This window comes from Strongylocentrotus purpuratus, unplaced genomic scaffold (assembly GCF_000002235.5).
Source record: "Strongylocentrotus purpuratus isolate Spur 01 unplaced genomic scaffold, Spur_5.0 spur5_scaffold_8, whole genome shotgun sequence".
In the NCBI taxonomy this organism is placed as follows: domain Eukaryota; kingdom Metazoa; phylum Echinodermata; class Echinoidea; order Camarodonta; family Strongylocentrotidae; genus Strongylocentrotus; species Strongylocentrotus purpuratus.
In genome coordinates, this window is record NW_022145614.1 from 18720072 (window position 1) to 18734333 (window position 14262).

Consider the following 14262-nt stretch of genomic DNA (forward strand, 5'->3'; position numbering starts at 1 on the left):
TTTCCAAACGGGAATAGCCGATTGGTCAATTTTAATCAAGAAACATTGTTTTATGGCTTAATTAATATCTTGACCTTGAGAGGGAGCTATACAACATAAAGAGTTTATTATTTACAATTTCATAACTTCAGACTCGATTTTAACCGCGACAATGATCACTAAATATTGTAGGATCGCATATGCTTCCAATATGTTCATTTGAACCAAATTCATGACCCCATACCAAAACTTTATATTACCTTTAAGGATTGTCAGCGACTTACTCTCTACATGGTCAGCGTCCGCAAAAAAACAGACCGAAGTTCTCCTCACGCTTCGGTTTCGCATATGTTGCACGCACGTGCTGCTGCGCTCGCGTGGTCATGTTATACCAGATTGGCCCCTAAGTCAGGCCACAGGAAAGACATGTAGTCTCGTCAGGCTACACTCCCTTTAACATTCAACTTGCCTTGCAATGATAAAGACTGCTCAATAAAAATTGGTTTAAATCTCTATTCCCGAGTTAAATGTAGATATACTTAGATTCTAAAGCATTATTGCATGGCTTTTTCTAGGGTATGGGAAGCAGATCATCTTTAGTGAATGTAAATTGTCATACCCATGTGGTCATCCCTCTGGAAGAAAACTTGGCAATGGAATCCTCAAAGTTTATTCCTCCTACTCCGATCACGTCCATCTGATCAGCTGGATTGTTGAGAGTTCTGAAAACAGCAAACAAAATAATACAGAAAATAAGCAAAACTATGCTGGTAGGGCTGCTCTTTTAAGGTACCAAACACATACATGTAACCTCCAACATCCAAGATATACAGAGCCTGAGATTTATTTTACCAATATTGATCTAAGCATGTTGAACTAGATGGAACTTCGACTGCGTGCAGTCGAAAATGATGTCTCCGCCATAGAGCGATTTCACAAACCAAAACAGAAGTAATTTTTCAAATTCAAGTTTAATTGTACCGTTAATCCATTAACGGGTTCTCAGAATATCGTGATTACAAGCTACTTTTCATATACATGTATGACCCTTTTATCTTAGACCTCATGACCCTAAAATCTAATCAGTTCATTGGCTTTGCAAGATACATACTTGTCTTGAGTTGATGGTAATCCGTCCATCGGTTCTAATAAAATTGTGATTTCAAGCTATTTTTGCATATATAATGAGCCCCATGACCTTTGACCTCATGACCCAAAATCTAATCAGTTTGTTGGCTCAGCAAGATACATACATGTCCTGCATTTGATGGTAATCTGTCCAACAGTTCTAATGATGTGATCATGAGCTATTTATGCATATATAATGAGCACTGTGATCTTTGAACTTTGACCATGTGACCCCAAAATCTAATCAATTCATTGGCTTTGCAAGATACATACATGACCTAAGTTTAGCAGGAATCCATTAATCGGTTCTTGAGATAACGCGATCACGAGCTATTTTTGCATGCATAATGAGCACTGTGACCTTTGACCTTTGACCTTGTGACCCCAAAATCTAATCAAATCATTGGCTCTGCAAGATACATACATAACCCAAGTTTGACAGGAATCCATCAATCGGTTCTTAAAATAACGCGATCACGAGAACGGGACGTACGGACGTACGGACAGACGGACGGACGGACAATCCGAAAACATAATGCCTCCGGCTACTTTGTAACGAAGGCATAAAAATATTGAAAAAGGTGAAGCATGACTAATACAAACATGAAGTATGGGAAGAAGTTTAGAACACATCTTGCGACGCGGTGGATACATCAATGGACTTTGGTTCAAAAAGGTCTGTTTTGACATTTCAACCACATTCATAATCCTAAGGATTATACTACAGGTTACAGAAAGGAAAAAAACAGACAATCAAGTTGTACATCTAACACCCAAAAGCGAAATGAAAATTAAAAAAGAAGAGAGAAAGATATCATTCATTGACGAGGTATTAATTTACATCGATACTCCATACCCCAGAAATTCTCTCAGGGAACAAGGAAATCAGGAGGGTGTTTCACAAAGATTCTAAGTCAAACTTAACTCTAAGTTGGACTTAAAATTTATGGAGAGCCATTTTGTAGCTTCATAATGAAATATATTCAAATGCAAAAATTCAAGTACTTTAGACTTTTCATAAATTCCATATCAAGAACATGAAATCTCCCATGATAAAAGAAAATATGAATGCTTTGAATCAACATTTTATGCCTTCAAAAATAACTTTTAAAATATTTTCAAAGATGCTAACGGCTGTCCATAATTTTTAAGTCCAACTTACAGATAAGTTCAACTTAGGATCTTTGTGAAACACCCCCAAATGTCAATGTATACACTCACCCATACAGTGGCCCATCATTGCCAATAGCAGATACCATGATGACTTTGTTAGCTGTCAACTCCCACACCTATTTCAAAATAAATCAAACAAAAAACAATGGTTAATTTCTGGATCCATAATACACAACACCTTGCAAAAGATAGTAACAAAAGCAAAATATTCACTATGCCTTAAATAAAGTCAAGTGTATGAGAAGTTTTTGAGAAAAAATTACAATTACAATAACAGAAAGATACACCAACAAGAAATTAAATCATTAAACAGACAATCCTGATAGAGAACAAATACAAAGAAAATATTGAGATAAGTTCAACTTAGGATCTTCATGAAACACCGCCCCCCCCCCCCCCTGATATATGTTTTATTAATACAATAAATACAAATGGTATTCTACAACTGAACACATACCAAAAAGGCTAGGAGAGATAGAAAGAGAATGTTTCATTTTTCAATGCGTGCTTCCACGTATGACATATTAAAAACTATCTCTGGATCAGATTCTCTTTGTATTTGTTCTCTATCAGGATTGCCGGTTTGATAGATGATTTAGAAGACTACAGTACATTTCAATGTCAATGTTTTGTAACAGCTGGCCCGTCTGCACTGATAGAACAGATGATAAGAACAGGAACCTGTTTCACAAAGCCTCTTTTCAATGACAAATGACAAAAATCAGTGACAAATCTGTTTAAAACCAATCAGAAGCAAGGATTTCAGTAGCTTATAACAAAAACTGTCATTTGTCACTGATGACAAGTTTTGTGAAACGCCCCCCTGAAGGCTCTATTCAATGTACCTTGTCAACGAATGGGTGATCCATGAAGTCAGGCCCTCCAATACTCAGGTTGAGAACGTTGATCTTCTTGAGGATTGCATAGTTGAAGGCGTCCAGGAACCATGACGTATAGGACACCTAGATCATGATTAAACAACAATATAATATAATATAATATAATATAATATATTATAATTATAGCACACAGACGGAAATTATGTATGTTTAAAAAAAGGATGCTTAAAATATGATGTAGAAATCAATAACAAAAATAAAATAAAATAATACAAGAGAAATCCTGAGAACTGTTTATTCACCAGGGATGATAGTGAGCACTTTCCTCAAACCTCCCCCCCCCCCCCCCCCTTGAGAGAGAGAAAAAAAAAAAAGGATTCTGGGAAAAAAAAAGGCAACTAAAACATTCCCCCCCCCCTTCCCCCTTTTGAGTAAGAAAATTAGGAAAACATTAGGAAAAATCCGGAAAATAAGGGGAAAATCCGGAGAGAAAAAAAAATTGGGAAAAAAATTTTAATGATCGGAAAACCAATTTAAGTCAGGTAATTTTCAGGCCTGATTCACATGCAGTTCTAACATCATATGAAAAAAAGTGTGGAAAAGCAAAGTTCTTCCAAAGCTACGATCATATTGTCAGCAGACCCATCACCATCCCAAAGAGATGCTCAAAACACCTACAAAATACTAGACGTGACCACGCTGCTGCACTAAGGTGCTTAAGTATTTCTTACCAAGTACCCATCTTGTACCCGTAGGTTAAAAGTAGTAGATGTTTATTAATTTATTGCCATTCAATCCAGCCTCTTGAAATGTCCACACACTTTTTAGCACCTACCAGACAACCCACCCTTTTAAAACTCATTTATGTACTTTATTATACACTTTATTCCAGAGTATTTGTGAAAATCCAGAATGTGGAGAGGTCAGTATTGACAGGAGCACCAAAATGTTTCTTACGGCTAATGATGATATCAGCTACTTTACTTCTCATATTTTCTTATTATTGTTTATTTCTTTTGCTTGCTAAAGAGATGTGCCAGGGCCCGTTGCACAAAACTTCCCATTGATGGTAACTGTGCCATCAATGGTAACTACCATGGAAACCTTGATTTTTAATTGGATGGTGAGCCCTGTTAACATGGTAGTTGCCATTGATGGTAAGTTTTATGCAACGGGCCCTGCCCTTGTTTACAAAATAAAACATGGAAAGCAAACACAATGGCAAGCACCATTTCAAATCAGAAATTCATGAATTACCTGATTATTAGTAAAGACCCTGAAAATGTAGAGATCAGCATCGGGTGCAAACCCCAGACACTCCTTATGACTGGTGATGACCCCTGCTACGAAGGTCCCATGACCCAGCCCATCATCCAATGTCTTCTCGTTGGTCCAGTTTGTCCTCTCTTTGATTTTCTTGAAGTGCGGATGGTTCTCACTCAGACCCGTGTCAAAAACGGCCACCTTCACACCGGCACCTGAAAATGGTACGAAAGACGGGTCTTATAAAAACGTTGCTCAATGGTACAATGGTAACATTCCAAATGTGTCAAGGTACGAATAAAAAGAATAAAGTCTAATTTCATAATTATGCGATTAGAAGGGGCTACTGCTTCTCATTCACATCTCCACTGCCCCTTCCAACAACCTTTATCATTACCTGTTTGTCTATTAATCCCATGTGTCAAGACAAAAGCACAGTCACCTTTGAGATTTATATTTCATTTTTTATAAAGAAACCGACTTCTTGTCCGATGATTGTGCAATGTTCATTTATAGTCCCACACTAGAAAATCAAGGATGGGAGTTGCTGCTACCTTGTTTGGCGTTCAACAATAAGGGATAGAGCAACGTCGATCTGGCGCTGCTCAGTGGCTTACGGGCACACGATCAATTGGGCAAAAAGAATTTTCATTTCGGTTTAATAAAAAATTTGGAGTGGACTAAAATATTATTATTATTATTATTATTATATGTCAAGGATGTGACGATACTTCTCCGCAACTTTTCTGTGGCAACATGATAAACAGAACCCGAGTTGGTAGTGGCATCATGAGAGAGAATCCACAGTCTGTTATGCTTTCAAGAGTTAGGACAGATTTGGCATGGTCAAATTTAAAACTTACCTGAGAAACCCATGTCCCAGAGCAAGTCGGCTTCCAGGGCACTTGTGATCTGCCGTGGGACCGCCCTCAACAGGCGACGGCTTGTATAACGGCCAGTGGAGTGCCAGAAGTTGGAATTCTATCATTAAGAAAAACAATAATGATGGCCATCAGGGTGACCTAAAAGCTTACTTACATCGACTAGACAAACATGATCACTACACAACATAACAAATTGCTGCCCTATATTTTGTATTCATTGCCTCTAAAACTGAGATTTTTTTTTCCTTCTAAATATAACTGATTGAAAAATTATATCTTTGATGACAAAAAACAAAGTCCTACTGAGAAAGAGAGAAAGAAAAAATGGTTTATCACCGACTGCAATCTTTCGTCTTCTGTTATGTTTTTATTTTTTTCCCGAAGGGGGGAGGGGGTTAATTATTTTTCTTACTAAGGACTTACCACTCCTAAGCTTGCCCTTGAAATCTTTCTTGATGATGTCCAATTGCTGGTGCAGTATGCCCCTCTTCCATCACATGGATCATCAATTTTCAATTCTGAAAAACAAAAGACACAGACAGAAAAAAAAGCATGAAGTTGGATAGAGGTAAGAAAGTTTCCTTTTTGAAAGCTTGAAGAACAATGAAACACCATGAAAATTGGAATTTGGAATGATGTACACCTGTACATGGTTACTACTCTACACATGATTTTGTCTCTGTACTTCTTTATAACCTTTGCTTCTCATTCTTTTTAAAGGTAATACAAGTTTTGGTATGGGGTCATGAATTTGGTTCAAATGAACATATTGGGAGCATATGCGATCCTAAAATATTCAGTGATCTTTGTCGCGATTGAAATCGAGTCTAAAGTTATGAAATTGTAAATAATAAACTCTTTATGTTGTGAAGCTCCCTCTCAAGGTCACAATATTAATTAAGCTATATAACAATGTTTCTTGACTAAAATTTAACGATTAGCTATTCCTGTTTGGAAATTATCTATCACAACTACATATTCTTGAGATTTTCATGGTCGTAGCTACATGTACCATTGTACGGCCGTAGGCGCTATTTGAAATTTATCAAAATTTACCAGGAGCACCGGTAAATTTTGATATTCAATTTTTCTCGAAAGGTGTTTTAGGGGCTAAATTTACTAGTGCTTATAATACATCCACAGGGGCATCCAAATATATCAAAATTGTAAAGAATCACTATCCACCCAATTTTCAAAATTTCCCAAAACTTTGTATTACCTTTAATGGGAGGAGTGGGGGATGATAGAAATAATCATAGACAACCATGATCACCTATGATCACTTGACTGCAGGGTGCCTGTAAAAACATTTATTAAATGTTTGCCAGAACAGCATCATTAGTTGCATAATGCAATATAATTCAGAGAAGGGAGAAGGGGTTTTAGGAAGTCCATCCAAAATAACATTCCTTAGCCTGTTTCTTTAACCCATTGTTCATGCCAAGATAGACACATTAATAAAGGACCTTATAGAAAAATGAAGAAAAAAATATTTACTGTATGAGGAAAAGGTGAACATCTATTCTTTTTTGTTATTACATGGCTCATTACTTCTGTAGTCTGTATCCACCCCCCCCCCCCAAAAAAAAAAAATGTATATATATATATATATATATATATATATATATATATATATTTTACAATGAAGAAGTCATGGATGTCCTTGGTAACAACTAACATTTAGTGACAAGTAAATTCTCCCACCAAACATTTTACACTTTAAAAGACTTCGTAAGTATCACATTATTGTTTCCAATAAAACAATTTCATTACCATCCATCAAGGGCTTGACCATGTCATTCTCTTCTTCTTCCTCTTCAATGAACCCTGAACTCTTGATTGACCGTGTGACCCTTCGTTGCGGAGTGACCTGTTTTACCGCAGGGTGATCTGACAGCGAACTCAGATCGGCCGCATCCACTCCAGATATCTGATGAAATAAAGCAAAATAAAAGAATCGGAATAAACGATAGAGTACAACATCTGACTGGTAAGTTTTGTTTTAAAGGCCCACTACACTACTTGTAGCTACTTGCACCCTCTATATAACAAATAATGCCTAATCAGTGACCATTGGTCCCCCATGATCCTCTTTTTCTTATGTTAACTGAGAGCTGAGTTGATGAGATAACCACCTGTCCAGTGACCTTGCAGGGCGCTCTAATCCCTCCTGTAAACTATGGCAGATAAGCTTTAAAGGAATTATGCAGGAGTAAAGTCATGATCCATAATAAAATCATCCCAGGGGGTTGTTTCACAAAGACTAAGATTGACTTTAAAGGGATCCGGTAACTTTGTCTCAGATTCTGAAATAAAATTCTGGATTTAGCTCATGATGCAATGATAATTATAAACCTTTAGGTCAGTCAGGAACCCCATGACTTTTACAAGCCGATCGCCTGTCTGATTATCAAGATATTTATGATTGGAATTACAAATTTTGAAAAACGTTCGCCTGGCGGTTTTCATAACACTACAGTCTATTGGGGGAAACGAGTATGGTAAAACCGGTCACTCAAAGATTTTTACTTTTTTGAGGCACTTCTTGATCATTTTGAAGCGCAATTTTTTTAGGGCTTCAATATTACACCATATCACAGACACTGATAACACGTAGGGCCGTGTATCTCAGATTTAACATTGTTAAACGATCCCTTTAAGTTAAACTTAACTATGGCAGGCCTTTCATGCCACTATTTCTACTTACTATTCCTGGCATTGGTTTCTCAACGGACGTACATATGTACAAATCGTAGTCACACATCTACGGAATTTACCTTTTTTTGATACAGTTCGTTATTGAAAGAAATTTTTTATCTAAAGATCATAATTGAGAGACCAATCGTGATAGTAACCAGTGGAATGAATAGCCTGCCATAGTTAAGTCCAACTTAAAGTCAATCTTAGCCTTTGTGAAACACCCCCCAGGATAGCTTCCACAGTGAGCCGCTGGTGGGATCATTTCTATAATGGACTAGGTACAAAGGGTCTGAACTATCAAAGCTGGAGACTAGTTCTCACATAAGCCTTGTATACATTATACATGTACATGTAGTGTTGCCCATGACACATTCAATGTCAATCGGATAGACATGGCTCAAGACATGCATATCAGTATACCAAAACAAAAACGAACTGTACGTAAGAGGGAAAAAATGAAGAAGAAGAAGAAGTTCGTTATTGAAGGAAATTTTTTATCTAAAGATCATAATTGAGAGACCAATGGTGATAGCAACCAGTGGAATGAATAGCCTGCCATAGTTAAGTCCAACTTAAAGTCGATCTTAGCCTTTGTGAAACACCTCCCAGGATAGCTTCCACAGTGAGCCGCTGGTGGGATCATTTCTATAATGAACTAGGTACAAACTAGTTCTCACATAGGCCTTGTATACATTATACATGTACATGTAGTGTTGCCCATGACACATTCAATGTCAATCGGATAGGCTTGGCTGAAGACATGCATATCAGTATACCAAAACAAAAACAAACTGTACGAAAGAGGAAAAAAGAGAAGAAGGAAAAGAAAAAGGGGTGTGCACAACACTGCACATGACATAATACAGTGTGATGTGTGTACTAAAAGGGTACAATGTCAACAATACCATATTTCACTACCGGTTGTTCTTTAAAGCTAAAGACCAGTTATGGTCATGCGATTGCATTGTGAAAGAAACGTTAATGTGAAATCGATCAGAAAAGGTTGATCATCTAGCATAGATGTACTGCAAGGTTCTGGAATCATCAAAATGATAAGAAATTTGGCCAAGTCTTCATAAAGTTAGAAGCACTGTACACAGAAAGATGTTTATGGGACTACACACACGTGCGCGACACGTGCATTTCATATCTCTCAACAGGCAAGAGATACACTAATTTACCAAATATATCAATTAGTAGGCGGTTTCCCGTCAAAATTTGTATCATCATGTAATATTCCAAACATATTCTTTCACACGATTGGTAATAAGAGCTTCCATTTAATTTTTTGAAATTGGGGCGTTTCCAATACTGGTCTTTACCATTAATGCACAAACATCTAATCTATAATTTTAAAAAAATGGTTCGTACATTTGTAAATGTAAGGTACTATTTAAAATCAAGAGAAATATAATGAATGATATATGAAGGGTACATACCATTTACACCTGTTCATAATTCATAAACCAGGTATATTCACAACATGATTGGATATTCCCTATACATACACATACGGGTACATATACATGGTACATGTACATGTACAGTGTGACTTACCAAATTACAAACCAGCATTTGTGTGTAAGTTCTAAAATATTCATGCATTACATGTTAATTAGCATGAACAAACAATTTAGGCCGTAAAATGCTTAGATATACATGTGTCTGCTAATACTAATAGGATTACAAACACACAATAACCTTCAGTAGATGATAAGTAAATACATGTATTCATGTGTACATGTAACTCTGTATGTATGGTTCTTGTTTTTTTTGTTTTTTTGTTGATGTGCTAAAAAAAAAAAAAGAGTATTTTATGAAGAAAAAACATGCTACCGTAATTGGGAGAAAAAAACTGAATAATTCCGGGAAAAACGTAATGGTTGGCAGCTCTGCTTATGGCTCCAAGGTATTCTGAACAAAACTGGCTTTTGCATTGAATTATGTGTATGGCAATATCTCACTGCGTAACATTAGGTTTGACAAGACACTTGATCAAAACAATCTATTTATGTTTTCTTACTAAAAATGTACATTCTCAGTACCCTCTTTTCATTTGCTGGTTCTCAACCTGAAGTTAAAATGATATGACCATCTACTCCTAACATTCGTCTTAATTTCAATAATACTAGAAGTTTGTGTTTATCTTAATGCAGAAGACCACACAAAAGGTGAAACTGTGACTATACCGGTACACTAGAGTCTGTTACATGTGGCTTGCTAACAAGTGGAGAAAATGCAACCGTAGACAGGAACTCTTTCTAGATTTGCATACATGTGAAAATAAGAATAATGAACTTTTAGCAAATTCGCTACTCTCAAATCGCGGCACATGATAAAACAAGCTTAATTTGGCTTTACCACCAAAAAAACACAAAAACAAAAATCAGAAGGGTTGGCAGGTATGGATTTGTTATTGTACTTCAAGAAACAGAGCTACTAAGTGTCAAGCATTAGACGTGACATCACGCATTTCGAGGGTCTGAAAATGCTCTCATGCACAACGCGCGCGCTAGATTTTGAAAAAACGTTATACCTTATACATGTGTTATACCCTCGCCCGCGCGCCGAGTCATGAAAATGTCACGCATTGCTGATCTTTGAGCTTGGCGTCTCTGAAGAAAGGTGATTTTTCTTCATTTCTTTGTTTGTTTTAATACTGTCTCTCACTCACCTTGATGACATCAAAGTCACTCGGGTAGACAGCAGCTGGGTTGTCTCTGGCTACGATGTGCCACGCACTGGCGTTGCAGCTCTTCATCGCTGCACAAAGATATCTGTGCCTTGCCTTGGCTGTGTAGTAGCTATGAAACATGATTATGAACTCTAGGAAAAGGAACAAAATGAAAAGAATGACAAATAAGAGTGTAGATTATTACAGATTGCTCAAAATTTATCATAATACAGTCAAACCTGCTTTAGGGACCACCTGTCTAAAACAAGCACATGTTTTGTTTCCCTTGAAAATGGTTTCTCATTGAAACATGTACTAAAGGAACCTGTCTACAAAGACCACTTTTGTGTATCCCTTGGACGGTCGCTGTAGACAGGTTTGACTGTACTCTTTATTCAGGAGGTGTCAAAAGCAACGGGATAATGATGATGGTAGATGTACAGAAACTAGAAAGACATTATCCATGTAAAGGGACGAGAGATCAAAGGATAGCCAAGTATGTACACAACATAATTAATGACCCTGGACAATTTAATTACACTTGGACTTTTCTGACCCAGGCACGTTTGTTATTTTAAAGTTAATAATAATATAACAATTCCCCTTTTACAAGGCGCTTAAAGATAAAGTTGAGTTCTGGTAATGCGATTGCTTTGTGAAAGAAACGTTGTGGAATCGATCAGAAAAGGTTGATCATCTAGCATAAGTATTGGTGTGTATACTGCAAGGTTCTCTGGAATCCTCAAAATGATAAGAAATTTGGCCTACGGTAGTCTTGGTAAAGTTACCAGCAATGTACAGAGAGAGATGTTAATGGGACTAAACGAACATGTGGCCTAAACATCTGTCCGATTTTTATGATGAAACTTACCATATTTAGAATATTTTTAGAATATTAAGGCATTTGAAGGGCCATGCTTTTCAGGTAACACTTTGTATCTGATGTTCTTCCACACTTGCATAATAACAATTATAATGCTCACAAATTATTTTTCACCTCTTCCCAGAACTAAACCTTCTCTTTAATACATAGACAATGAATCTACCGGTAACCACTTTTCAGACATTTACCTCGGTCATCGGATTCATGCTTGCCCGTAAACAATGTATGCTCATTCTCCACTCCCTGGGGAGCATTCCAGCCAGGGGCCATAATACAGACGCTCACATTGCTGAGCAAACTACATTAACTTTCTCATCCTACCGGTACAAATTTCTTAAGTGCAAAATTATCGCAGCGTTTTCATGTATGTTAATATTTTTGTATTATTTTGTTGTCTTTTCTGACCAGAGTTTTCTTTTCTTTTCACTAAAGCTCCAAAGTCAGAGCTAAATCACTCATTGTTTTAATTAATAGTTTGATGTATTTTGTTTCAACTTTCAATGCTACCTGGAATCATCCACTGGAATATATCTTTCTACTAGCAGCATGCTGGAGTCAAGAGCAAGGGTACAAATTTATAGAGAATAGAAAAGGAATATTTATATAATATTGGATGGCTTTGAGTGGGATACAATAATATTGCTCGAGCTATGACAACATTGGACGAGTCAAAGACGAGTCTAATATTGTCATAGCGAATATATTCTTGTATCACACGAAAAAAAAGCCATATAATATTATTATTATCTATATTAGGCTGACTAGCGAAATAACCAAAATTTGACTTAATTACCAAGGTAAATATGGCTTTTGCCTGAATTCACAAAGGACGTTTAACATACATGTAACCCACGGTTTAAACCCTCATTTACATAACCCATTGTTTAAAAATTAGCGCAAAATAAGTGTACCCTGTGCTGCGCCCGTCTGATTGTGTCACGCTTATTTTGCGCTAAGTTGAAGTTCCCGGATGACTGAGCAATACAAAAAAAATATTGGTCGGTCATCCAGGTACTGCGCTAAAGGTATTGAATACACTGATTTATTGTACTTGGAAGCCTCATATAGATAATAATGTACAATACATTATACCCCAAATTATCAAAATCATGTCTCTATTATTGCCATCATAATCTAGGGATAGGGATCTATATAAATTTGAGTTGATATTAGAAATCACATCATCTATTGCGCAAAAAAGAAGTACAAAATGTAACTATATTTGAAAGGGCAAGTCCAAGTTATGTGTTATACTTAACTGTAATAAGTATTTTAAACATTGTATTATGGAGTTGTAAAGATACATGTACATGTAAATTATCTTTAAAAATATCAATTTATTTGATATTGTGTACGATTCAAGCTGCAGCAGGGTTATGAGCTTGAAACAGTCAGTAGGATGTACACTGTACAGTACATGTATGAGACGAAACAAGCTTGGACTCGCTCTGAATTCATGCACAAGTTTCATAAATACATGAGAATGTGCCTGCATGTACCTGGACGAGCCCACAAATGTGTGAATGTTTACAATGTAGAATAATGATCTACATATACAATCTCATCAAAATGTCAATGTAAAGTTTCTTTTAAAGAAGAAGAAACAAAAAAATTATAATAATAATAATAACAAAAGTAGTACAAATAAATACATAAACTGAATTAAACTAGAAACGGCCCTTTAAATATGTCATGTTTGTTTGCTTTTAAAAATTAAATACATTTACCATACATTTACCATCAAACAGGGTAGTGAGAGTACATGTTTCTTAAAAATGTTTGGTTGTGTAAAAAAAAAAAAAATTGTCTCACCATCTGAAACAAGCTCTGTTGAATAATGCGACTGACGACTAAGATCCCTATCTGTCATGGGCGCCACCCCCGGGCAGGTTGCGGAGGACATGGGAATCGATGTTGTTTTATATGGCGAATATTGCACATGAGTTCTGTCCAGCTGAAAGCTCAGCTCAAAGCAAGCAGTCAATATAAAGAGGATATATAAAAGTCTTCTACAGCTCACATCCACCATTAAAGTTCGAGCTGATAGCGATGTTCTGAGATGATGTTGGTGGTGGTTGCCATGATGATGGCTGTGATGATGACGATGGTGGCTGGTGCGTTTGGAAGGATACATGGCGCTGTGAAGGACGGACGGACAGGCGTGTCACACAGACCCTCGACAGTGTTGGGTACATGTAGGCCGAGCTGATGATGAGTTACCAAAGTTCCAGCATATGATAATCATTGTTTTCTGCTGATTCCTCACATAACTGTGAAAGTCACAGATTAAGCCCAATCGTTGTCCAACCTGTAAAAGTAATTGATAAAGGTTGTCATAAAGAAATTTTTATTATTTTTTTCAGCAAAAGAAAAGACAAAATTTGCAAACAAACATTTATTGTGTCGGCATCAACAGTCTTGACAATTTTGAAAGGTTTTTGTTTGGGGACACCCAGCAACCATCAATGACTCAGCCCCAAAAGGCCAATATTCAAATTCAAATTCAAATTCAAAGTTTATTCAACACTCTTCATAAAAACATTTAAAACATACAAATACAGAATGGAGTTATAAATATTAAAAAACACAAAAAGGTGATAACAAATACAATGGCAATTTATAAGAGCATTTGGGATAGGCAGAAAGGAGGGAAGTTCCTTATATAAAAGCCTACCCCTAAAAACACACATACATGAAAACGAGAACAATAGAACAGAACAATAAAACAAAGAACATATT

The 14262-nt window shown here is 36.5% G+C and overlaps 1 protein-coding gene across 1 annotated transcript in view; it reads right to left on the reverse strand.

Annotated features, from left to right (window-relative positions):
- The window catches only part of LOC100890867 (membrane-bound transcription factor site-1 protease), a 41092-nt gene that overhangs the window by 18009 nt on the left and 8821 nt on the right, over positions 1-14262 (reverse strand). Inside the window, exons 2-10 of the mRNA XM_030975897.1 lie at positions 13336-13831; positions 10641-10792; positions 7040-7196; positions 5690-5784; positions 5246-5363; positions 4377-4597; positions 3126-3242; positions 2329-2396; positions 599-701 (exon numbers count right to left, since the gene is read on the reverse strand). Coding sequence (XP_030831757.1) covers positions 599-701; positions 2329-2396; positions 3126-3242; positions 4377-4597; positions 5246-5363; positions 5690-5784; positions 7040-7196; positions 10641-10792; positions 13336-13657 — 1353 coding nt within the window. The 5' untranslated portion in view covers positions 13658-13831. The remainder of the gene's footprint in view (positions 1-598; positions 702-2328; positions 2397-3125; positions 3243-4376; positions 4598-5245; positions 5364-5689; positions 5785-7039; positions 7197-10640; positions 10793-13335; positions 13832-14262) is intronic.